The sequence below is a fragment of the Lynx rufus genome, unplaced genomic scaffold (genome assembly GCF_022079265.1).
Source record: "Lynx rufus isolate CCGP_SWC_20201006 ecotype Redwood Valley unplaced genomic scaffold, mLynRuf1.p SCAF_1, whole genome shotgun sequence".
Classification (NCBI taxonomy): Eukaryota; Metazoa; Chordata; class Mammalia; order Carnivora; family Felidae; genus Lynx; species Lynx rufus.
The window spans coordinates 146,521,728-146,548,448 of record NW_025814823.1 but is presented as its reverse complement, the minus strand read 5'-3'; the positions used below and the strand labels follow the sequence as shown (position 1 = coordinate 146,548,448).

Sequence of the window (26,721 nt, the reverse complement as noted above, 5' to 3'; positions counted from 1 at the left end):
ACAGATACCATATGGTTTCACTCTTATGTGGATCCTGAGAAACTTAACAGGAACCCATGGGGGAGGGGAAGGAAAAAAAAAAAAAAAAGAGGTTAGAGTGGGAGAGAGCCAAAGCATAAGAGACTGTTAAAAACTGAGAACAAACTGAGGGTTGATGGGGGGTGGGAGGGAGGGGAGGGTGGGTGGTGGGTATTGAGGGGGGCACCTTTTGGGATGAGCACTGGGTGTTGTATGGAAACCAATTTGTCAATAAATTTCATATAAAAAAAAAAAAAGAATGCTAGAAGTATTTGGAGTTTCTTGTGTTGAATGAATTACTCATTTAACTTTAAAGCTGCATTTAATCATTATGCTACTATTACAGTATACAATGTATAACATGTAATGACATATCCATTACATATATTTCCTATATCTCAAAAAACACAAAATATTGTAGACCAGAAAAAAGATAATGCATCACACTTCAAGGTAGTTCAGCCATTTGAAAAACACATGCTAACTAAATTGCTAACTAAATGCTAATTAAAAGAATCCCTAACTACCTTAAATACTACTGATTAACAAAAGAGAAGCCCAACATAACCTCTGTAAACAGAAGAATACCATGCAAAGAGGAGACTTTTCTCATATTTTAAGACCCAGCAGAAAGAACCATCAATAGATTGGGGTACCTGGCTGGATCAGTCAGAGGAGCAGGTGACTCTTGATCTTGGGTTTTGAGGTCAGGCCCCACGCTGGGTGCAGAAATTATTTAAAATAAATAAATAAACTTGAAAGAAATCATCAATAGATTTATCCAAATCTCTGCATGGCTGCAGAAACCATTAGAAAGTGAAAATATAAATCAATATGGTCATATTAACTATCAATGATATGATCTGATAATTAAATATAAAATGTACCGTGGATTTTGATTTAATAACTTTAATAATATTTTGATTTAATATTTTGATTTCATAATCAGTATTTTGATTTAATATAAAGTTCTTGTTTTGGACTGAGCTATTCACTGTACAATGTTGCAAAAATACTATACCAAAAACTCTTATTTTTGCAAGTAGAAGCTAAAGTTCTTTACAGCTTATTAAATACTCTGTTAAAAAGCATATTTCTTCATTTGGAGTACATTTGATACAATTTCTTAACTATTTTCTTTACTACAACTTATTACTATTATAATGAATGTCCTAAGTAAGCTCTCTCTTTCAGGAAAAGAATCCAGGAAAGGTATCACTCACTTGAACTTTCACAGATCCAAAGGAAACACCTAACACAAATCTCTTACATAAAGTGAACACTCAGTAAATACTTGTTTTAAAAAAATGTGAAGTTACATGAGTATGTCCTTAAGAATTTATTTTATATCCTCATTTATTGAAAGTTGAAAACTGAGGCCATGAACAGGTAAGTGATGTCAAATCTGGTTCACAGACTCCTATCATTACAGGATATCTTTCAGTGAACCATGGAAGTAACCCAAGAGTACTTTGAAGAACAGCCCTCCAAGAAAAGCTCCCACCAATCAGAGATGGCACAAGAAAGAGACTCTGAGTAAATTCAACTCTTCCATGTATAAACAACTTAACTGAGAATCAAAGGTTAAGCCAAAAGGTTCAAAATCACATGGCAAGTAATTGGTCCTATGTTAAAATATAAAATTATCCAAAAAGCAAGAAGGAAGAAATTATAAAGATTAAGATGAACAGAAAACTACCATAAAATACCAGCTATCTTTTATTGAGTGTCTACTGCATATCTGGTATGATGCTACACAATTTTATATACTAATCTCGTTTTAAACTCACATCTGCCAAAAGAAATAGGTACTAATTACCCACACTTTTTAAAGATGATACAACTAAAAGAAAGATTAAGGAAGCTTTCAAAGGTCACAAAACAAGCATAATATGTAGCCAGAATCAAAATCAGGACCACTGGACTTAAGACCTTGTGCTGTTAACCACTTTAATATTCTCTCTTCTGGCAAATGATTGTGATATTGTTTTTCTGTAGCGAATTCCACAGTTATGACAAAATGAAATCCTTTCATTCTTTCCTCTGACCAAAACTACAGAGAACACCTAAACACCTTAAATTCAGGATTCTGGAGTGAGGGGGGGGAAGAGAAATATAGATAATAAGAGAGGGACGCCTGGGTGGCTCAGTCAGTTAAGCATGTGACTCTTGATTTCAGGTCAGGTCATGATATTGGGGTCGTTAGATCAAATCCCAAGTGGGATTCCATGGTGGGTGAAGAGCCTGCTTGAGATTCTCTCTCTCCCTCTCTCTTTCTCTGCCTCTCCCTCTTGGATGCTTCCTCACGCTTTCTCAAAAAAAAAAAAAAAAAAAAAAAAAAAACAGAGAGAAAGAAAATAAGAGAAATAATGGAAAACATCAACCTTAACTGTCTGTCTCAATAAGTGACATCCATTGGAAGAGTATGTTGCTTTTTAGCAAAGTGTAATAAAAGTACAAGGAATACTAACACTTACTGGGTATTAGGGATACCAGACACTGGGCATTAGAAATATAATGATAAGAGAGTTCAAATCCCTGCCATCAGGGAATTATATAAAGAACATATAAAAATGAGTATCATATTTTTTCTTCCTTTCCATAAAAATTTTTACTATCAATTATAAATTTTCTAAAGGAATCCACTTTCTTACTCCAAATCAGAGACTCATATTAATAATGTAAAACCTAAAGGGCTTTCCTGCTAATGACCACACAGTCAAATAGCCACTGGGAAAGTTGATTATGAGATCATACAAACTGTCCATCTGCCAATACAAGACCTGGGCTTATTACTTGTTTTTCCTCTGACTTTTCCAATTTAGTCTGAAAAAGCTCAGAGAAAGTCCCCTTGCCAGATTGTTTAGTCTCACGAATCTCACCATTAGATACTTTTTCCCGAGGATCAGACTAACTGGCCCTTTGCTTACTTTCATTGCATAAAACTCCTTTGAGTGTCAATACCAGCTGCTCACTTTCCCTGGAAATTTTCCACTTTTCAAATACAGGCATGACTTTAATTAGACAAGGCATAAACTAGGACAGCAGAAAGACTGATTTTAAGAAATCAGGCCAGAGCACCAATTTCTGAACAGGCCAAAAGATCTGAACAGGCTGAAAGGACAATATAAACATGCTTTTGTTGAAATACGGAGAAGAGCCACAAGACCACAGTGCCTGGGGAGCTCAAAAGCTAAGTGTAGACCTCTGCTTCTAGTCATCATTAGATAGTTCCCATAGGACCAACCGTCCCAGAGGTAACAATTACAGACTATGAACAACTGTTTTAGAACAAGGAGAAGGAGGAAAAGGAGAAGGAGAAGGAGACTTGAGGGCAGAGGAAAGTGAACCAAAGCAGCCTGAATCAGAAAAAAAAGGGAAATACACTGAACAAGATTCCCATTTTTATGGGTTTTAGCCAATCCTGGCCATGAAGAGCAGTTAAAATTTAATAGAAACCAGTAGTCTTAATTCTGTTATAGAATTTGAAGACAGAGTCCAGGAAAACCAAAGCAAGAAAGTGAAGGGGAGAATTCTAGAAAGGAGAGAACCAGTGAAGGGAAACTCCAAACTCCATAGATAAATTGCTCAAGTCTCTTGCTAATCCCCAAATCAAGTATGTGAGAGACAGATTCCAAGCAGCCTTCCTAAGGTTAAAAGAACTAGCCTGAAATTTCAGCTAACACCCACCAAGTGGGAAACAGAATTTGAAGCTGGAGTATAGCCAAGTTAACTGACTTAAAAAATAAACAAAGGGGCACCTGGGTGGCTCAGTTGGTTGAGCATACGACTTCAGCTCAGGTAATGATCTCAGAGCTCGTGGGTTTGAGCCCCGCGTTGGGTTCTATGCTGACAGCTCAGAGCCTGGAGCCTGTTTCAGATTCTGTGTCTCCCTCTCTCTCTCTGCCCCTAAGCCAATCTCACTCTGTCTCTGTCTCTCTCAAAAATAAATAAACATTAAAAAAACCTAAAAAAACAGACAAAAAAAATCAATAGTCTTCAAATGAGTCTAACAGAATGCACTGTCTATAATAAATCATTCACAATATCCAGGACAAAAATCTGTAAGTTCTCAACAAATGAAGAAACAAAGACATATTAAAGATATAATACATACAATCAGTGGAGACTGACATAAGTTTATCCAGATATTAGAATAAGAAGAAAAATATTTTAAATCAGCTCATGTAATTATAATCAAGGGTTTAAAGTTAAACATGATCGGTGTGACTGACTTCACAGTTTGAGAGACTGAGACCCATGGTGAGCTCTGCATTGACAATGAGGAGCCTATTTGGAATTCTCTCTCTCCCTCTCTCTCTCTACCCCTCCTCTGCTCACGCTTTCTATCTCTCAAAATACATACACACTTAAAAAGATAAAGTAAAATATCATAATAAATGAAAAGATAGAAAATCTCTGTAGAAAAATAAGTTCTAAAGAACAAAATAGAAATATTAAAAACGGACAAATATTAGAGGTGTCTGTTTTGTTTTCTTTTTTTTTTTAATGTTTATTTATTTTTGAGAGACAGAGAGAGAGAGAGAGCAGGGGAGGAGCAGAGAGAGAGAGACAGACAGACAGACAAAGGAACCAAAGTGGGCTATCCACTGACAGCAGAATGCCTGACACAGGGCTTGAACTCAAGAATTACAAGATCATGATCTGACCCAACATTGGAGGCTCAACTGACCCAGCCACCCAGGTACCACAGAAAAAATATTAGACTTTTGAAAAATCACTGGACTGAGATTTTAAAAAAAGAGACAATGAACTTAAAGGAAGACCAATATAAATGATCTAATCTGAAGACCTGAGAGAAAAAGGAATTTGAAAATAAATTGAGCCTAAAGGACCTTTAATTGAAGCCTGAGAATGGGAATGGGGGGGGAGGGGGGGGATAAATAAATAAATAAATTATATATATATATACATATATACATATACACATATATATATATAACTAATGGCAAAGAATTTCCCAATTTTAGAGATAAATTTACAGATTCAAGAAACTCAGAAACCTCTAGGAAAAGATATTTTTTAAAGCCCACTCCTAGACATATCCTATATATATCTTAAAAGGGTCAAATTGTTGAAAATGAAAGATAAAAAATATTAATATCAACCTTCAAAAAGTATTCTTTCACTGGCAACTCTTTAAAACTCTCTATATAAGTAGCATCAAATGTACTAGATCACCTGACACAATCAAAATTGTATCATAAGCACTGTATCCCAAACTGACATGCAAAACCATTGACAAACATTTATGCTAATCAAAGGCTTGTGAAAATTATTCAAACAATTTTTCTGAAGGAAATTTTAACAATGTCTAATATGTAGCACTCGGAAATAAAAATGACAGAATTAATTTTATTAATTAGAATAATTAGAATTATTATTCTAATATTAGAATAATGATTTTTTTCCCTTTTACCTCAGCTCCTTTGGCCAAGCCCCCCCCCCCCGCCAACTTTACACCTGGAATATCGTGAATGCCACAGAATCTTTTTTTGCCATAGAACTTTTATAGATGAATCCATTAAAAATTTGAGCACAGTAACTACATACAAAATTAATGGGCATTATATACAGAATGGTAATAATTAGCCCCAAATGCTTTGAAGTCACACCACCTGTGTTCAATCCTAGCTCTGCCACTCACAAGTTATTTGGCTTTGGAGAAGTTATATACCAGTGAACTCTAGTTTCCTTATCAATAATATTAAAATGATAACAGAACCTATTTCAAAAAAATCATCAGGGTTGCAGGTAGTATAATGTATAATGTAGGGCACATAGTTGTCACTCCCACTATAAAACACAGTAAAGGAGGAAAACATGACAATGACAAGGTCCCAGATCTCAGGTAGCAGTAATAGCTAAACACAACTCAATGTAAATAGAATTATGAAATACATAAAACTTACAGGAATACCAAGAAAGGCAGGGACAGTTTTGAATAAAAGCAGAGGGTGAGTGCAAACTTCTTAAAAGATCAGGCATTTCCACAAACCCACAGAAATATGCACTTTCCTTAGGACAGTATAAATGAAAGATATTTAGAGAATAACATGAACCATACAGAGGTGACAAAAAATAGGATTCATTTTCTGTCACAAAGAGATTGACATAGCATTTTTTTTTTCAGTACAAGATGATTTATCTAGAATATCTGAGACATAACTTGTTCCAGATTAGTATTTTGGGAAGTTTACTAACAAACAAGCATGCTGAATGAATAAATCTTAGTGCAATAAGTAATACCCACACAAAGGGCTAACATCTCTAACATAAAGAACTCTTTGGGGCGCCTGGGTGGCGCAGTCGGTTAAGCGTCCGACTTCAGCCAGGTCACCATCTCGCGGTCCGGGAGTTCGAGCCCCGCGTCAGGCTCTGGGCTGATGGCTCAGAGCCTGGAGCCTGTTTCCGATTCTGTGTCTCCCTCTCTCTCTGCCCCTCCCCCGTTCATGCTCTGTCTCTCTCTGTCCCAAAAATAAATAAACGTTGAAAAAAAAAAAAAAGAACTCTTAAAATTTGAGGGGCACCTGGGTGGCTGTAAGTTAAGCATCTGACTTCAGCTCAGGTCATGATCTCACAGTTTGTGAGTTGGAGCCCCACAATGGGCTATGTGCTGACAGCTTGGAGCCTGCAGCCTGCTTCGGATTCTATGTCTCCCTCTCTCTCTGCCTCTCCCCTGCTCGTGCTCTGTCTCTCCCCCTCAAAAATAAATAAACATCAAGTTTTTTTTTTAATTTTTTTAAAAAGAACTCTTAAAATTTGAGAAAGGACCAAAACCAATAGAAAAAAACTGAAAAAGACGGGACCAAAAAGAAATCTAAAAATGATCTTTAAACATATGTAAAGGTGTTCAGATTCACTCAGAATCAGAGAAATGCAAATTAAAACAACATGGGACACATTTCATGCCTATCAGATTGGAGAAAATTAAAAAGTGTAACAGCGTGTTCTGTTAGTGAGGCTGTAGGGAGCTAGACAATTTCATATGCTGTTGGTGGAAATGCAAATTGGTCCAACTCTTCTGGAAGGGAATTTGGTGACATCTAAGAAAACAATATATGCACTGATTTTCTAGCAATCACACATCTAGGAGTTTATCCTGAAGATAAACTTCCAAAAACATACAGAGATAATTCACTGCAGCATTGTTTGAATTTGCAAAATACTGGAAACAACTTACATACATAAGTAACAACCTATGCTCATCCTATGCTTACATACATACATAACATCCTATGCTCATACATAGGAGAATGGTTGACAAACTGATATACACAATGAGAGTATGAAGTCCTTACAAAAATAAAAGAGAAAAATCTTTATGAATTGACACGGTGCAATTTCCAGGAGATGCTATGTAAAAAGATCAAAACGTAAAAAAAAAGTGTTCATAATATACTACCATTCACATAAGAAAAAACAGAATATAAGAAATATATGTGCTCATGTGTACAAAAGATAGAACCCATAAACCAGAAACTTATGAGCTTAATTAATTATCTAGAGGAGATGGCTGGAATGTAATGAAAAAAGTATAGGCATGGGAACAGAGCAGTGGGGATGAGGGAAAAATGACCCTTCTCTGAAATCACCTTTGTATATAGCTTTGATTCTTGATAACTGTTCACATAGCAAAAAATAATCAATATCAACCATAATGTGAGATGAACCCCAAAAGGAACAGGGACACCAAAACGGATGGTAAGGCACAGTACTAATTTAAGACATTTTGGCAAATCATATTTTGAATGTATATTACAAGGACAAAGACAAATTGATTTGTCTATTGTACTATATTTAGAAAATTTGTTTTTCACAAAGGTATGTATTAGCATTTCTAAAACTACTTTACATGTATAGTAGGACTGAGTAAATAAGTAAACATATTGTGGAAAATGAAAGCTAGATTTTCACCATAAGAGAAAGTTACAAAAAGAAAGTAGGGAAGGATAAACTCAGTGACACTGGATTAACTAACAATGACTCTTAACATATGTACTGATGGAGATATGCAGATGTGTGCACATATATGTGTAGGTATGCAGATATATTTGCTACCTCTGTTAGTCTGCTGAGAGGACCCAGACCAATAATACCTCAGTAGAAATGAGCATGCCTAACACCCAGATATTGATTACACAATGCAGCCTCAAATAAAAGGAACTATGGCTCTTATGAATAAATGGTTGATTCTATGGTTGGGTCAGGAAACACAAGATGACCCTGTGGTGCCAAAAAGCAAGGAAGGGCTCAAAGTGATGAAGACATATCTTTTTTTTTTTTTTTTCTAATAAAATGGTTTTTATTTTTATTTCTCTTATATAATTTATTGTCATTAGCTAACATACAGTGTACACAGTGTGCTCTTGGCTTCGAGGGTACAGTCCCATCATTCATCACTTACATACAACATCCACTGCTCATTCCAACAAGTGCCTTCGTCAATGCCCATCACCCATTTTCCCTGCCCCCCCCCCCGCCCCGCACCCCCCACCAACCCTGTTTGTTCTCGGTATTTAAATACAAAGTCTCTTATGGTTTGCCTCCCTCTCTGTTTGTAAATATTGTTTTTTTTTCCCTTTCCCCATGGTCTTATATTAAGTTTCTCAGGTTCCACATATGAGCGAAAACATAGATCTGTCTTTCTCTCACTGACTTATTTCACTTAGCATGATACCCTCTAGTTCCATCCACATTGTTGCAAATGGCAAGATTTCATTCTTTTTTGTTTCCGAGCAGTATTCCGTTATACTATTACTATTATATACACATACACACACACACCCCTCATCTTCTTTATCCATTCATCAGTTGATGGACATTTGAGCTCTTTCCATAATTTGTCTACTGTTGATAGCACTGCTATAAACATTGGGGTACATGTGCCCCTATGAATCAGCATTCCTGTATTCTATAGGTAAGTTCCTAGTAGTGCTATTGCTGGGTCATAGGGTAATTCTATTTTTAATTTTTTGAGGAACCTCCACACTGTTTGCATTCCCACTAACAATGCAAGAGCATTCCCTTTGCTCCAGATCCTCACCAACATCTGTTGTTTCCAGAGTTGTTAATTTTAGCCACTCTGACCTGTGTGAGGTGGTATCTCAGTGTGGTTTGGATTTGTATTTCCCTGATGATGAGCAACGTTGAACATCTTTTCATGTGTCGGTTACCCATTTGGAGGTCTTCTTTGGAAATGTGTCTATTCATATCTTTTGCCCATTTCTTCACTGGATTATTTGTTTTTGGGGTGTTGAGTTTAGTAAGTTCTTTATAGATTTTGGATATTACACCTTTATCCAATATGTCATTTGCAAATATCTTAATGGAGACATATCTCAAAGACACAGTTGTCAAGTTGAAGAAGTTCCCAGTGGCCAAATCTAGCACAATCTGAGCAACAAAATAATGAAAGAAATTTAACCCATAGAACAAAATAAATGTTCTCATGAGAGTACATGCTGATATAAATAAATAAGTGAAAAAAATAAATGAAGGAGAAGATACAGTTTTACCTTACAGTAGGATTCCAATTAATAAAATAAAGAAATAATGAAAATAGAAAATCATAGGTATATCATAGTAATAACTATTGGAGAAAAAAATCACCAATGGGTGCTGAAATTAGTGAGTAAAAGTATGGGTAAAAACAGGGTATTTGTATACCTTCCAAAATATCTCTGCATAAGATACTTATTAATAACAACAAAACAAAACAAACAAACAGCAAGTTTACAGCAGAGAAACTTGGCAGGTACCACCTTAACCAAGTATTCAAATTTAACATCACCAGTCATAGTGCATATGGATATCATGTCCCTCCCAATATGTTCCAGTGAGAAGGGTAGAAGATCATTTCTGTGTAGAAGATCATTTCTTGACCTATGAGGTCAAGGGAGATCCAAGCTACACACAATTATTTAGTTTCCAGATATATTAAAAGTCAAAACTAGTTTATAAAAATAGTATTGACATATTTAAATTGATGTTATTCAAAATATACTTCAAGCAGTATGGTTTGTATCATACAATTTTAAACTGGTATAAAAAAGTCTGCTACAACCATGTGTATAAATTCATTCACAGATAATATTACAAGTATATGATTGAAGCCCTTCTGAATGCAACTCAATAGCTTCCTGAGACAGACCACATGGAATACCAATTTACAGTTTACAAAACATTTGCACACACATCAATCTGAGTGCCAATAAGCATAAACACTATGAGTTGGCATTATTACTCTATTTGAACTCAGTTTTTTCAACGTTTTTTTTTTTTTTATTTTTTTTTATTTTTGGGACAGAGAGAGACAGAGCATGAACGAGGGAGGGGCAGAGAGAGAGGGAGACACAGAATCAGAAACAGGCTCTAGGCTCCGAGCCATCAGCCCAGAGCCTGACGCGGGGCTCAAACTCACGGACCGCGAGATCGTGACCTGGCTGAAGTCGGACGCTTAACCGACTGCGCCACCCAGGCGCCCCTGAACTCAGTTTTTTCATCAAAAACATAAATTATTTACTAAAACCCCATATAATTAGAAATAGATTTAAGATTCAAACCAACATCTTAAGTTATTTCCACTATGCTACATTTCCTCTCAACAGAAGGCCATCCCCAAAACATCTGCATTTGCTGGAATTTCAAGTTCATTTAAGACATGGTCACTTCCCTCAAGGAATTTACCGTATAATGGAAAAGACACTCAAGTAAATAATTATTAACAACAAACACTTACAAAATGCTTATTATAAAAAAGGACTGTTCTAGAAAAAATATGCCCACACACACATCTATACACTAATTTATTAAATCCTTACAACCACCCTGTGCTTAACTATTAGTATTATTTCCAAATGATAAACTAAACACTGAGTAAAAACAATTGAACAAGCTGCCCACGGTAACACCTAGTAAATCCAGGGCTGAGAAGTTAAAAGTCAACTTTTAAAAGTTAAAAACTAAAACCAAAAATAATAAAATGTTATAGAGTTTATAACCTACATATAAGTAAAATGCATGATCACAGTAGCCTATCACCCAGAAGTGATATTCAAATATATTGTTGTAGATTCTTAAACTATCTGTGAAGTAGTATATTACTTCAAGGTAGACTGTAATAAGGTAAAGATGTATACTATAAACCCTACAGCAGGCAAGAAAATAGCATAAAAATGAGTTAAATAAGCCAATCAAAACATAAAATAGAATCATAAAAAATAATTTGTCCAAAAGAAGGCAGAAGAGACAGCAAAAAGGAAATAAAAATGAGACAGATTTTAAAACTATCATTATCAATAATCACACAAAATGTAAATGGTCTAAAAACCCCAATTAAAAGACAGAGATTGACAAGCTGAATATAAAAAAGCAAAATCCAACTATATGCTTCTTCAAAGAAACCGAATTTAATTAAAGACAAAAATAGTCAAAAGCAAAAGGATGGAAAAAAGATCACGCTAACCCCTGTCAAAAATTAAAAAAAAAAAAAAAGAATAGGAGTACTAATGTTTTAAGTAGATTTTAGCTCAAAGAATATTAATGGTTTGAAGGTCACTTCATAATGATAAAAGGGTCAAATCATCAAGAGGACATGACAAACCATTAAGGTTTGAACCTTTAAACAAAGATTCAAAATACATGAAGCAAGACTTGATAGTACTGCAAGGAGAAATAAACAAATCCATATTTACAACTGTAGATTTGAACATATTTTCAGTCATTGATAGAACAATTAAATAGAAAGTAACCAAGAAAACAGAAAACTTAAACAAGATTAACCACACTGACCTGACATTTAAGGAACAATCCACCCAACAACAGCAGAATATTTCCTTCAAGTGCACTCAGATCACTGAACAAGAGAGACCAGATTCAGGGCCTTACTACACATCCAAGTAAACTTAAAGGCTTCAAGTCATATTATGTTTGCTAACTACAATGGACCTAAATTAAAAACCAGTAACAGAAAAATATCTGGAATATTAAACAACATCAACAACAACAACAAAAACCCAAATTGGAACTAAATTATGAACTTCCAAATAATTCATGAGTGGAAAATGAAATCAAAAGGAAAACTGGTAAATTTTCCTTTATTTAAACGAAATAAAAACAAAACCATGACATACCAAAATTTGTGAAATGCAGTTAAAGCAGCACTTGGTAGGAAAGTTAGATCCTGAAATGCCTATATTAGTAAGAAGAAAGATCTCAAGTCAATGACCTAGGGTTCTATATCGGAATGACAAACTGATAAAAGATTTACAAGACCTACACTTTGAAAACTACAAACGGCCAAGGGATTAAGGAATACTAAATCAGTATTTCTCAACTTTGACACTAATGATGTTTTGGACCAGGTATTTCTTTGTTGTATAAGCCTGTTCCTCTGCACTGCAGGATGTTTAGCAGCATCCCTGTCTTCTACTCACCTGATGCCAGTAGCAGCTGCTAACTGTGGCAATTAAAAATGTCTCCAGATATTGCCAAATGTCCCTGGTAGAGCAAAATCTCCCCCAGGTGAGAACCACTAACCTAAATAAATGGAGAAAAAGATCTGTTCACAAGATAGAAGACTCAATATTGTTAAGATGTCAGCTCTGTAGATTCAAGTATTCCCCGTCAAGATTTCAGCAAACTTATTTGCAGAAATTGACAGACTGATTCTACATCTCATAAGAAAATTTGAAGTATATACAAATTATTCAAAACAACTTTGAAAAAGAACAAAGTTGAAGGACATACACTACCTGATTACAAGAACTATTCAAAACAATTTAGGGTTTGTACAGAGATAAATCAATAGATCAATGGAGCAGACCAGAATCCAGATATAGTCCTATACATACATGATCAAGTGGTTCTCAAACAAAGTAGAAGAAACTTCAGTGGAGAATTCAACAAATGATGCTACAACAACTAAATATCCATATGCAAAAGATGAGCTTCAATCCATATCCTGCACTATAAACAAAAATTAACTCAAAATGTATCACAGACTCTAAATGTAAAACCTAAAATTATAAAACTCATACATGAGAGCTCAAGAGAAAAATCTATGATCTGAAGGTAGGTAAATATTTATTAGGCATGGTATCAAAACCATGATCCAGGGGCGCCTGGGTGGCGCAGTCGGTTAAGCGTCCGACTTCAGCCAGGTCACCATCTCGCAGTCTGTGAGTTCGAGCCCCGCGTCAGGCTCTGGGCTGATGGCTCAGAGCCTGGAGCCTGTTTCCGATTCTGTGTCTCCCTCTCTCTCTGCCCCTCCCCCGTTCATGCTCTGTCTCTCTCTGTCCCAAAAATAAATCAACGTTGAAAAAAAAAAATAAAAAAAAAATAAAAAAAAAAACCATGATCCAAAAAAGGAAAAAATCCAACTTCCTTAAAAATAAGAATTTTTCCTCCTCTCCAACAAACAAGAATAAGGTATTCCCAAATCATGTATCTGTTAAAGAACTAGAATGTAGAACATATAGAGAACTCTTCAAAACTCAGTAAAACAAGAAACCCAGTAAAAAATAGGATCTGAATAAATATGTCACTAAAAAATTATATTGATGGCAAATATCATTAGACATTAGGGAAATGCAAATGAAATACAATTAAATACTATCACATACTCAATAGAATACCTAAAATTAAAAATATGAACTGGAATTTTTCACATCCTGCTGGTGGGATTACAAAATACTACAACCACTATGGAAAACTGTTTATTGGTTTTTTTAAATAGTAAAGATTCACCTGCCATTTAACTCAACTATTCTTTTTTTTTTTTTTAAAGTTTATTTATTTTAAGAGAGAGATAGCATGAGTGGGGTAGGGGCAGAGAGAGGGAGAAAGAGAGAATCCAAAGCAAGCTCCACAATGTCAGTGCAGAGCCCCATGTCAGGCTTGAACTCAGGAACCATGAGATCATGACCTGAGCCAAAATCTAAAGTTAGACACTTAACCAGTGGAGCCACCCAGGCGCCCCTTAAGTCAACTATTCTACTCCTAAATATTATCCAAGAAAAATGAAACATTTCCACACAAAGATCACTACACAAATATTCATGGAGCTTCATTTCTTATAGTCCAAAACTAGAAATCACCCAAATGACCATCAACTGGTGAATGCATAAATTGGGGTATACTCATAAAATGCAATACTACTCAGTATTTAAAAAAAAAAAGGAAGAAAGAAAGAAAGAAAGAAAGAAAGAAAGAAAGAAAGAAAGATGAACAATTCACACAATAACCTGGAAGAATCTCAAAATACACTGAGTGAATGAAGTCAGACCAAGGTGGGGGGGGGGGGGGACTACCTACTGTAAGATTATATTTATATGAAATTCTAGAAAATGTACAATAATCTATGGTAACAGAAAGTGACAGAAAGTGGTTCTATGGGGACTGACTGGGGGACAAGCAGGTGTGGGAGGGGAGAATGACAAAGGTAAACAAAACAGTCTGCTGAGGAAGGAGGACATCATTACCTTGACTGTGGTCAAAGTTTGTTAAAATGTATCAAAATGTGTACTTTCTATATACACATTATATATCAATAAAGCTGTTATAAAAAACATACCCACAAAAAGATTTACACATCAATGTATACAGCTGCTTTACTCACAGTAGCTGACTACTGGAAACCAACCACACACACACATCTAAAAGTGAATGTGGTATATCTGCACAAGAGAATACTGCTCAAAAATCAAAAGAAGTGAGTTGCTGATATACAACACATTATGATGAATCTCAAAAACATTATACCATGTGAAGTTACATAAAAGAGTTCATAATGTATGGTTCCATTTATATGAAATTCTAAAACAGGCAAAGCTAATTTGTAATGACAGAGAACAGTGGTTGCCTGGGGCCTGGAGGGTAGGCAGGGTTTGGGGAGAAAAGGGGTGTAATTGGGGACTGACTGCAAAGAGGCATAAAGGAACTGTCTGGAGTGATGAAAAACGTACATTTAAAAGAAAGTACATTTTATCATATGTACATTATACATAAACTAAATTAAAAAAATTTTTTTTTCGGATATTTAAGACAGAAGCTTAGGGGTACCTGGGTGACTCAATCATTTAAGCATCAGACTTTGGCTCAGGTAATCATCTCAGGGCTTGTGTATTCAAGCCCTGCGTCCAGCTCTGTGCTGACAGCTCAGAGCCTGGAACCTGCTTCGGATTCTGTGCCTCCCTCTCTCTCTGCCCCTCTCCAGGTCACACATTGTCTATCTGTCTGTCTGTCTGTCTCTCTCTCTCTCTTTCTCTGTCTCTCTCTCAAAGATAAATATTTTTAAAAATTTTGTTTTAATTAAAAAAAAAAGACAGAGGCCTAGATTCTATCCTAACTCAATACTTACTGCTTTTCTTAGGAACTTGTTTAAGCCTTCAGCATCTGTTTTCTCATGTATAAACAATAACAAGGTGAAGTGAGTACAAGTTAAAGGAAACTGACAAGTAAAAAGCAATATTAATATTATAAGCACTCAAAATCCTTCTAGAGCATAATTTTTCCATGTTATTTTCTACTTCTGTCTTTAGTTTGTTTCATTCCTGAACTACAGAAGAAAAAACTAAAATATAATGACTTGAGATGAAGGCAAGAAAAAGCAAAAGTTCTCAAAGACGAAATAGTATAACTGAAAATTAATAATCTTCTTAAAGTAAAAAATCTATTGTCTCTTTTATGGCTTGACTAGAGAGTACATACTTTGAGCAGGATTTCTGTACCACTTAGATTACTGATTTAGTTCCCACATTCCAATGAAGTAGGAAAATTATGAAGTCTTTAATATATAAATGGTAGATGTATACAAATATTTCTATTACAGAAATAAAGAATACTATTATTTTTTTTCAGGCATTCAAAGAACACATTTCCAACCCATACTCTCACAAACCTGAAAGCAATTACACTTTTGACAAAGTCTTTGGCAGAGTATCATATAAAGGCTCAAATTCTGATATTTCATCTGGAAATACCCATTTGAATCCAAAGTCCCCAAACCACAGGGACACATGACAATTATACAGGATTTTGGACTGATGTTTTTACAAACCACTTTGGCTGCTTTGGGCGAGCTTATTGTACTTCATTTTTATATATCTGAAAATGAAAATTAAATAGCTATAGGGAAGTTGTGTGAAGTTAGAATGCATTTTTTTATTTAAAAAGTTACAATATATAGCAAGATACAAATTAGCCTGTACCTTACTAGATCTTGCAACATTTTGTGAACTAAAACATGACTGAAACAATTGTTTATAATGAAAATGCTACAGAAATAAGCCTGTAACAATAAAAGTGAAACCGTCTAAATGACATATCAATCTCTCATAAATGTTAACATGCAGAAATTGTTAGTTGCCCCTCTATCTCTACCTTCCCCTTTTTACACGGTAATGGAAATTACTGGGCATAGAACACAGCTGACGATCACACTTCACAGATTTCCTTGCAGTGAGATGAAGCTTTGTGACTTAGTTCTGTACAATGGGATGTAAGCAAAAGTAATGTATGCAACTTTAGGTCATGGCCTTAAAGAAAATACACACGCTCTTTATTTTCTCCTTAACTCAGTCCTATTGCCTAAAGCTACAGCAGCCTTCTTGGACCAGTAGATAAAAACTGTCCGTTAAAAATGGCAAGGCGGGGAGCGCCTGGGTGGCTCAGTCGGTAGCTCAGTGGGTCCAGAGTCTCTCTCTGCCTCTCCCCAACTTGCTCATGCTCTCTCTCTTTCTCTCTCTCAAAAACAAACAAAAAATAAAAATAAATAAATAAGTAAAAATGTCAAGGCAACAGGATTTAAAAAAGACTGGGCTTCCAACATCATAAAGCCATTATATTAAACCAGGACTGCCCATCTGTATTTTTAAATCAAAGAAAAACAAACCTCGAAGGTACTTAAGTTGTCAAATTTTCAGCCTAAACTGTATCCCAGCTTCTGATCATGGGGGCAGTGGAGACAAAGAAAAAGGAATAAAAAATAAACTTTACTATAATTCTAAAAGAGACCCGTAGCTAATTCTCTTTTGTGTGTGTATGCGCGCGCACGTGTGTGTGCACGCGCATGTGTGTATTATGTTTAATTGTGCTTCAAACCTCATGGCTTTCCTTCATTAGGGCTATTTTTAGAGCTATAAAACCGCAGTATGTTAGATGACCTGTAATGAACCCAAGAAATCACTTTAAACCTTTATAGATGAGAAAACAGAAGTATGAGCAAACAAATAATGAGCCCAAGGTTATTCTTATCAAAAATTATTAGATCTTTTTTTTTTGTGGCTCATAAACAAGTTTTTTCTGAAGAAAAAGAGCAAGTTATGAAAGGAAAAAAGGAAAGCATTATTAACTAAGATGTATTGTTTGCATGACAAAGAATATACTGCAAAATCAGGAATTGCAAATGGCAAGAAAATAACAATGACTTATGAAGTATAAGAAAAATCTCTCCTGAATGGGGGCTACTACTCATAATGAAGAGATGAGTTCTAAATACTGCATAATATGTTTTCAATCTAGAATAATCTACTGCCAACAGAAAAATATCGGTGATAGGGCAGGAAGGGTACCAGAGGTTTGTACTGTGTGGAGAAAGGTAATGTCTAGCTGGTCATTCAACATTTATTCCAATGGCAATTAAGTTAAGATAAAAACACCTATGTTATCTTTAAAGAAAAACCAATTAGAGCATAAATGAAATTTTGGGTGTTATGAGCTCAAAAGGAATCTCATGACAATTATGTACACACTCCCTACAAAAAAGGTATATAACATCCACATTATACATTTTTAAATATTTCATTGCTTTGGATTGACAATTATTTCACTCTGATAAAACACAAGATAGTATTTTCAAAAACTCACATATTTTTGAATACAAAAATCAGCCATTACTTTCTTTAAAAAATTTTCCTCTTAAAAGATTTTTGTAAAAGAATATTTTATATAAATTTCAAGTAAGTCTTATATGACTGAATACCCGAAATGTTCAAATTATGCAGTGATCTCCAGCACAGAATTAAAAACATAAAACTTCTTGAACTGATGGCAACAAATGCCTGAAAACCACGACCCTGAGAGGTATAAAACTGGTAGTAACTGTACTTAGGACTCATGGGATATCCTTTGCACTGGGAGAGTAACCTTATGACAACAAACGACAGGATTCACTACAACTCTCTGGATGGAATCTACATTCATTCTTTTCTTCTAAGTATAAGAAGATTTTGGCCACAATCGGATGTCTGTGTCCATCAAGCAAAGGATTACAAATTCCTTTAAAATTTTTACATCATCCAAAGCACTATAACCCTTAAGAAGGATTCTGTCATGTGTCCGATTGTCCGCATATTTTTGCCAGCAGATGAATTTACAAGGTATTGTCACTATGAAATTCAATTTCAGAAACACATCCTGAAGCACTGGGAGATTCCCATGGCAGTTTGGCCAAATGAACTTGTAATTTTCATCTGCATCCATAAGGCTGACCACAGCACCACAAACTGAAAGTTACACTTCATTCAAATATCCAAAAATATCTTTCAAGTATGCCAACTCATGAAAAAACTCAAGAAACTCTTCTGAGAGCACCATTTCTTTTTCTCATAAGCAAATTAATAGATGAAAAATAAGGAAGCAGTTATCTAGACTACAGTGTAGTGCTCTAAGACATATCCTGGGACATACTGCGGGAATCTCTTATTCTGTTTCCATTTCTTGAGAAAACCTGTTGAAAAGGTAGCATTTCAAGGTTTTCTCTCTCTCAATAAAGTTGATTATATCCAAGGTGGTAAGCAAGACACCTTTTAGGATAATTGTCACAGTTTTTAATGCTGATTCATGCCAAGCCAATTGTAAAAGACACAGATCATGAATCCTTGAAGTTCTTTCTTCACAAAAGCAGCAAAATCAGATGTACTTCCAAGTACTCCATCCAAATCCAAGCACACCCCCCAAGTCAAATACAGCAAAAGCCTTTCAGGCTTCCAATAGGTAACTCACAATCTTGGAATTTCTCACGCATCAGTGTACATAAAACAGATAAAAACCAGAAACTAGCTACATGAAATAATGTCAGTCATTACACATGAATGCTTGTTGAATGGGAAATGGTACTACTCCCAATTTGATGATAATCTGCTTCAAAGTATCAGAAGAAAAAGTCGAGAGCTCTTTTGAACATAACATCATTTGATTGTGCTTCGGTCATAGGAAAGAACACTTTGCAATAAATAACAAAATTTCAGTAGTCAGTTCAGACCTTACCTAACCTATTTTAGATTATCATTTTAAGGACCTCAGCATGTTGAAACTTACATAAATTGGATAAGTAGAAAAAGTATGTATCTTCTAAACAGAAATAATTACCGAAGCCAGTCTCTCTGTGTTATTCTCTATAGGTTAACATACATTTCAAAATAATGATTCCATCTGTTGCTTTACATGTTTCTCTAATTGGTGAAATCCCTTTAATCATTCTGAATTAAAGAGTCATTTTAAAGGAATTTTTTTTAACTCAATTTAGTTCCAGCACAAATTGCCAATAACTGTCTCTAAACATAATGGGCTAAAAATTTCCCTCCCTGTATTCTACTATAGACATCGTATCAGAATGATAAACCACTGGTCAAAAGCAAATAATTCAATCTCTAATTATACCATAAACTTAGGTAAAATATATAAACAGTACATTTTGATGCATATGTTTGATACAGAAACCACCCACTTTGATCTGAATTGGTATAGGAACTAAAGAGGACAAGTAGCAGATATTCTTGTCTGTAAAGCATGTAAGCCTTGAAAAACTTGGGTTGAAATTTATTCCTATTTTAGTATTTCTAAGTTTGATACATAAATAAAATACCTTAATTCCCAAGGACATGTCTTACTGAACTTAATTTTTTCGATTTGTAATTTCAAATACATTCTAATGAAGTTGAGAATAAGTCATCATTATTAAATATTATTGGAAAATATATATTCTTTCTTAAAATCAGCATTTTCCAAAACGTATTACAATAAACTTTGCCTCAATGGTCCAAAGCTTCTGACCCCACTTTTCAGAACTATTGATTCATGTAATTATCTCTATTATCCTTATTTTTAAACCATTAGCAACTAAATACATTTCCTAATAATTATTTTTCACAATTAATTAATATGAAGCATTTAATGACTATAATGTTGAATGAAGCATTCTTCCAACTTGGAAACAGAGTACTTTTCAAACTTTGATTTCCTAGGTATTCTGGTAATAAGCTAGTTACTTAGAAAATTCCTCAATAGATGCTCTGACATTTTACCACTTACAGTATTATGGAAAGTTTTACTTACTGAAACATCTTTCAGGTTTTTCTCAAAGGAGAAATGACAAGACTCTTTAGAAAAATCAAACGTGTATGCATCAGCTGGTCCTCCTCCTGATATCAATACTTTCCTCAGTTCATCAACATATTTCTCTTTTTCCATTGCCATGTCATCAGCTTCTTGAGAAATCTCTGATTCGGAAACTATGGGGGACAAAAATAAGTTTCAAAATGAAAAATAAATTCCTACACATGAGAACATACTTGATTACCTGTTGCTACTAATTTATCACTTATGTTACAGAAATTTAAACAAAAGGTAAAACCAATCCCCATATCACACGTTTTTAAGTAAAATTATACCATTTAACTGAACTAGCAAGTTTTTAAAATGTTATTTATTTTGAGAGAGAGAGAGAGTGTGTGTGAACAGGGGAGGGGCAGAGAGAGAGGGGCATAGAGCATCTGAAGCAGGCTCTGAACTGACAGCAGACAGAGCCCAATGCGGGGCTCGAACTCACGAACCATGAGATCATGACCTGAGCCTAAGTCAGACGCTTAATTGACTGAGCCACCCAGGTGCACCTGAACCTAGTAGTTTTTAAGAAACATGTTAATTTAGCCTCAAATCTCATCTGAAAAACATTAGACTCCTTGCATTTTTTTCTGCCCTCAAATGAAATACATGCATTGTAACTTACTAGAAAAACTACCGTCTTGTATACCTGCTCCTATGTCAAAGTCAGATAAATTATTCCTTATGATGATTAATACGCTCAGTATTTTACAACATCTTTCTTGTCTCAATTATTAAAGAGATAAAATTGTCTATAGCCTATTTTTCACTCACATGGGCTGAGTCAAATTAAAGTAAAAATGGAGTTCATTCTTCTCATCTCATTATGTGCCAACAATAAAGAAAGTGGATGAGGCAAGTGATGAGGAAGAAAAGAGAAGGGAATTAATATTTATTGAGTGCCGCCTGTGTGACATACAGTGTATTACAGATCCGGCTTCCAATTCTCTCACCTAGGTATATTGAAAGCTGATGCTCTATTCATCTATAGAAATTGTTACTTCAACAATTATATTCTCAATTCTAGATATTCTCTTTCTTTTTCATAATATCCTGTTCCACACCCTACCTTTAAATATTGGAAGGCTTTAAATATACTTAAAATCTCTTTCAGATTGGTCTCCATGCAGGGTTCTTAGAGTATTAATTCCATTTCTACTACCTGCTGACACATTCTCATTCTGGTTTTTGCCTTTCAAGCTTTGCAATGTTTGAACAAGACTCTCATCTAGCCAGAGTATCATCTGATCTGGGAAACAGAGATGGCCTTAAATGAAGGTTGCTAGTTTAACTTTCTTGGAGTCTCTATAGGCCTTAACAGCTCCGGACCAGTTTTGAAAGTTACCTTCTTCACTTGTTTTTTACATCTGAAGCAGAGAGTTCAAAGGTAAATCCCCCACCCCTCATTCATACGTAACACAGGCTTAGGGATCTGATTTTTGTGGATCTTTTTTAAGTTTATTATTTATTTTGGGGGAGAGAGTGGAGGGAGGGGAAGAGAGAAAGAAAGAGAGAGACTCCAAAGCAAGGTCTGTGCTCAAAGTGCAGCCCCAGTGGAGCTCAACCTCACAAAATCAAGAGTCCGGAGGCTTAACTGACTGAGCCACCCAGGCGCCCCTGATTTTTGTTCACGCTTTTATTCACTCATAGCTCTTAGTGACTGGTCTGATTCTATGTTGCATCTTCAAACCAGAAAGTAGGTTTTGTTTTTGTTCTGTTTTTCTTTTTTAGGATGATTTCATTAACAGGATAACTTTTCAGTTTCCTTTCTTGACATTGAGAGCGAGTTCCAGTTCCTTGAGAGGCCTGCACTCTCAACATTCCGCCCCACTCAGGTAGTGCAGTCACAGTCATTTAGACACACATCTAGTTCAGATATTCCATGGACCTATAGTTAAGTTCTAGTTTCCATTAACCACTTTGGTTTCCCGATACCTTTTCGTAGATGGCACCGGGGATTTCCCTTTATTACATTCTAAAGCTGCAATGTGTCTTTTTGCTTTTCAAATTACAAGATTTAACCTAACATTTGTTTGAAACATGTGTGTGGTTGGATGGTTTCCTGTGTCAATTCAGGCTACTGCAATGATGAAAGACTCATGTGGTCCCATCTTTTTATATTCAAAGGTTACATTTATCCATTTTATCCCTTATAACACTGATAGACATTTTCATTTCTCAAATGCTAAAATTGAGGCTCAGAGCAAGTAATGCTCTATGGACACAGAGTAGATACGTGGTCAAACTGGGGTTCATACTTATAGTCTCTCTGCTTGTTTTGTTTTGTGGTGAGGCAGATACGGGACACTGGAAAAACTATTTCTTTCCATGATATTAAAAAAAATACATTAGTATGATATACTACAGAATATACTACAATGGCATCTTTACTAAAGAATCTCCAAAAATTTAACATGGATTTTCATTCCACTGGTCTGAATCCTATCAAGTGTGTATGGAAGCCTCATGACAGGCAATGAAGAAAAGGGTTTGAAATATCTCCATATATTTTTCATTACCCTTTTTTGGTAAGTTCTGATATTAAAATATGAATGTTAACACAGACTTTGAAAAGAGGTAAGAATAAAGATATTTTATATTCTTTTTAAAAATATTTTATGTTCTTTATGTGATTTTACAGCTTCTAAAATACTTTCATATATTTTGTCTATCTGTGAAGCAGAGGCAGATTTAAGATGATCACCACTATCAAATCTAACTGACCTTCTAAATACCCTATTGGTGCTTCTGAAAAAAAAAAAACAACATAAAAATAAGAAGACAAATGCTTCCTTTTAAGGAATAATTTCATATTTTATAATTTTGAAGTTATAAAGACCTAGGAAGAGAAAATATTTCACAGAGAATTGGAAATACATCTGTAGAAACCATCTTTAATGCCACTACAGAAAAAATTTATAAGAAAACACAAAAGAAAATTATGTCTACTGATGAAACATCCAGTAAAAAGCATTCTAAATTTCATTAAAATGAAAAGATATCTACCTGAAAATATTTCCGAGAATTTATTGATTCAACTCTCTTATTCAAAACAATACTTAATCAGCATCTACTATGTGCCAGGTAACATTCTACGCACCAGGGATACAAGTTTAACAGACAGAGAAAAATGCCAGCCTTATGTAGCCTAGATTCAAGTGCTAACATCTTAGGTATTCTCTTCGATATTCTCTTATGTTATGCCATCTGTGAAATGCTGTGATGATTATTGTTATGGAACATGCCATTTTTGAGAAAAAAAGAAACATGAAAGGAAATTTTCTATTTACACTTCCCCCTTTAAAAACTGTGAGAAAAAAATTCAGAAAAAAATGTACTTGAACATTTCCATTAATGGTAAATGTGAAATTTTGACTGCCTATTTAAAACTTCAATCCCGGAAAAACTTGGTCACCAGTTTTGAATTTTGTGCTAAGAACATCTGGAAGAAGCACAGCTGTAAGCATTCAATGTTCCAAAACCTTTGGTGACCAAAAATAAAAGCCATGGAAATAATAAAATTCAGCAAGGATACAGCTGAACCGCATAATAATGGCATAAAAAGGGAGCAGGCCAACATGACCAAAAACCAAGGAATTGTTCTCAGACATGTAGGAATCAAGAAAGCATCATTTTAACACTATTTGTGGGTAGATGAAGATGTAAATAAGGAACAAAGATTTTTTTCTTTTGGATACTTATGCATAAGGAACCGAAGACCGTGCATATCCTAGGTTTGTGTCAGTGCTTCGAAGACCACCTTATTATCCCATTAGGGATCTTGCTGTTTTGATGTTCATTTATTTGAGAGAGAGAGAGAGAGAAAGAGAGAGCACATGCGAACAGGGGAGGGACAGAGAGAGAGACAGGATCCCAAGGAGGATCCCAAGCACGCTCTGCATTGTGAGTTGTAGAGCCTGAAGTGGGACTCGATCTCACAAACTGTGAGATCCTGACCTGAGCAAAAATCAAGAGGCAGACGCTTAACCAACTGAGCTTCCCGGGCACCCCCTATTAAGGATCTTTGATGATATCACATCATGGACCTACTCTACTACCTTTATTAAAAATCCTTTGTCCACTGAACCCTGTCATATAATCTCCAAATAGGTCACTAAATATCAATGCTTAGGCCACATATAAGTAGATACAATTATGTGACAATAAATGTGTTAATAAAGTTTAATTTACTTTTCAATGAACTTTAAACTACTCTAGAGATGGGTAATATACGTTTCTCCTCACTGACTGAAATTCTTATAAAGGTCACATAATAGTCATCAATCATTAACCTACTTTGTGACTTAACTCTGCGATATAACCCTCTATAATGTTGAAGTGATGACAGACCACATGATAATTAGACCTCAAAACATTCATTAGATAAAACATTACTAATGGAAAAGAAATCAGTGAATTTAGTGTGTGGGAGATTAAAAGGAACCCCACATCCTTTTAATTTCACTCAAATGAAAAGAGAAAAAAAATTATCCAAATTGAAGGTTGCAGCAATCAAAAAATTGTACAAAAAAACAGGATGAGGTATAGGAAGGAAATCCATTTTCATGTTTCAATTATGTAATTGTTTCAATGTTCTTAATCATGTTATTGTCTATCTATAAAGTGCCAAACCAAATCATATTTATGTAATAAGCCTTAACTAAACATGGAAACAATGTTATATTATTTGGCTTGATACTTTGTCCCTGAAATGTACACAAGAAAATAGAAATGAATAATGAAAGATATAAAACATTTGTGAGATTAAAACTTAAATATTTTTGAAAATAAAATGACCATATATGGTGCATTATAAAATGTTCTGCTTGAAAGCCTGTTTAGTAAGGAAGCCAAAATGTTAACAATTCACCAAGGATACAGAAATCATACATCACATTTTTCTCACACTATTCATTAGCTGGAAAACAAACGGCAAAATATACTACATTTATGACTAATGTCAACATTAAATAAATATACAACTGGAGTTTTCATTAAAAAACATGCTAACTCTGAAATAAATGGTTCTCTTTCTTTTCTTTCCTAGCAAGTTTTATATATTTGAGGCATCTTTTCATTCTCTCTTCCAAAGAATATCTATTGAGCATGTATTTTCTAGGCACTGGTCTAGATACTTCTAAACAATAACTGATGAATCACATGCATTCCTTGCTCCTAATTAATCTAGCCTAGGGAAACAATATTCATAATAATAGTATTAAGAACAACTGCCAGCACATTCTGTTTGACATACACAAAATGTTCCATAAATGTAAATTCAACTTAAATTTCCGGTTAAATCAAGATTTAACAGTTAATCAGAGTACTCGTTTATTCCCAATCCTTAGTAATAAAAAAAAAAATTAAAACAACATTTTGTTGTTCTTTGCTTTGGTGAATGAAGTTTACTAACTAGATTACAATTTATATTTTCTTTTGATAATTACATCTCTTAAAGCATCTCAAAGTCATCTGTCTAATCATAATTTATTATACAGAATAAGCCATTTGTCAACTCTGAATATCTATGTTATAAAGAAAGTATTCAGTATTCCCTACATACAAGCAACCACTTCACCTAGGACCCATATCCTGGGCTGTGCAGTTGAAACTGCTCTCTCTCCAGATAACTGGCATTAACCTACTGCCATGATCTTCAACCCTATGCACCTCCTTTTCAAAACAGAGCTATTGTCACCTGGGTACACCTTTACCAGCATACATAGAACTAACCTGACAAGTTCTGACTCATAAAAGGCAACAACTGATTTCTCTTACATAGAAATTTACAGCTGGGGCAACTGGGTGGCTTAGCTGGTTGATCATCTGACTCTTGATTTCAGCTCAAGTCATGATCTCAGGGCCATGAGATGAAGCCTTACATCAGGCTCCATGCTAAGCTTAAGATTTCTCTCTCTCTCTCTCTCTCTCTCTCTCTCTCTCTCTCTCTCTCTCTCCCCCTCTGTCCCTCTCCCCTGCTTACGCTCTTAAAAAAAAAAAAAAAAAAAAAAAGGAAATTTACAGCTTAAACAGAGACCATAACAGGTACTGCAAACATTATCCTTGAAAACTCTTTATTTTAATAATACTTACATCAGCATTCCTTGCTGTCAAAAAAGGAGAATTTAAATAAATAAATAAATAAACTCTGCAAGTATAAATTCAGTTTGACTGCACTGTGTAACAGAATTTTTAACATCCAAGAAAGAAAACTTTACCATGTAATTTTAAAAGACGATATAATAATTACAGTAACAAGTTTTAGGGAAATATTTCAAAATTGATAGAAGATACAAA

General features: G+C 34.8%; 1 protein-coding gene across 2 annotated transcripts in view; it reads right to left on the bottom strand.

Annotated features, from left to right (window-relative positions):
* The window catches only part of XRCC4 (X-ray repair cross complementing 4), a 249,881-nt gene that overhangs the window by 208,452 nt on the left and 14,708 nt on the right, over positions 1-26,721 (bottom strand). For both annotated transcript variants that reach the window (XR_006963715.1, XM_047088669.1), the window contains exon 3: positions 20,377-20,552. Coding sequence is in view for 1 of the 2 variants with exons in the window: in XM_047088669.1 (XP_046944625.1) it covers positions 20,377-20,552 (176 nt within the window). In the remaining variant the exon portion in view is untranslated. The remainder of the gene's footprint in view (positions 1-20,376; positions 20,553-26,721) is intronic.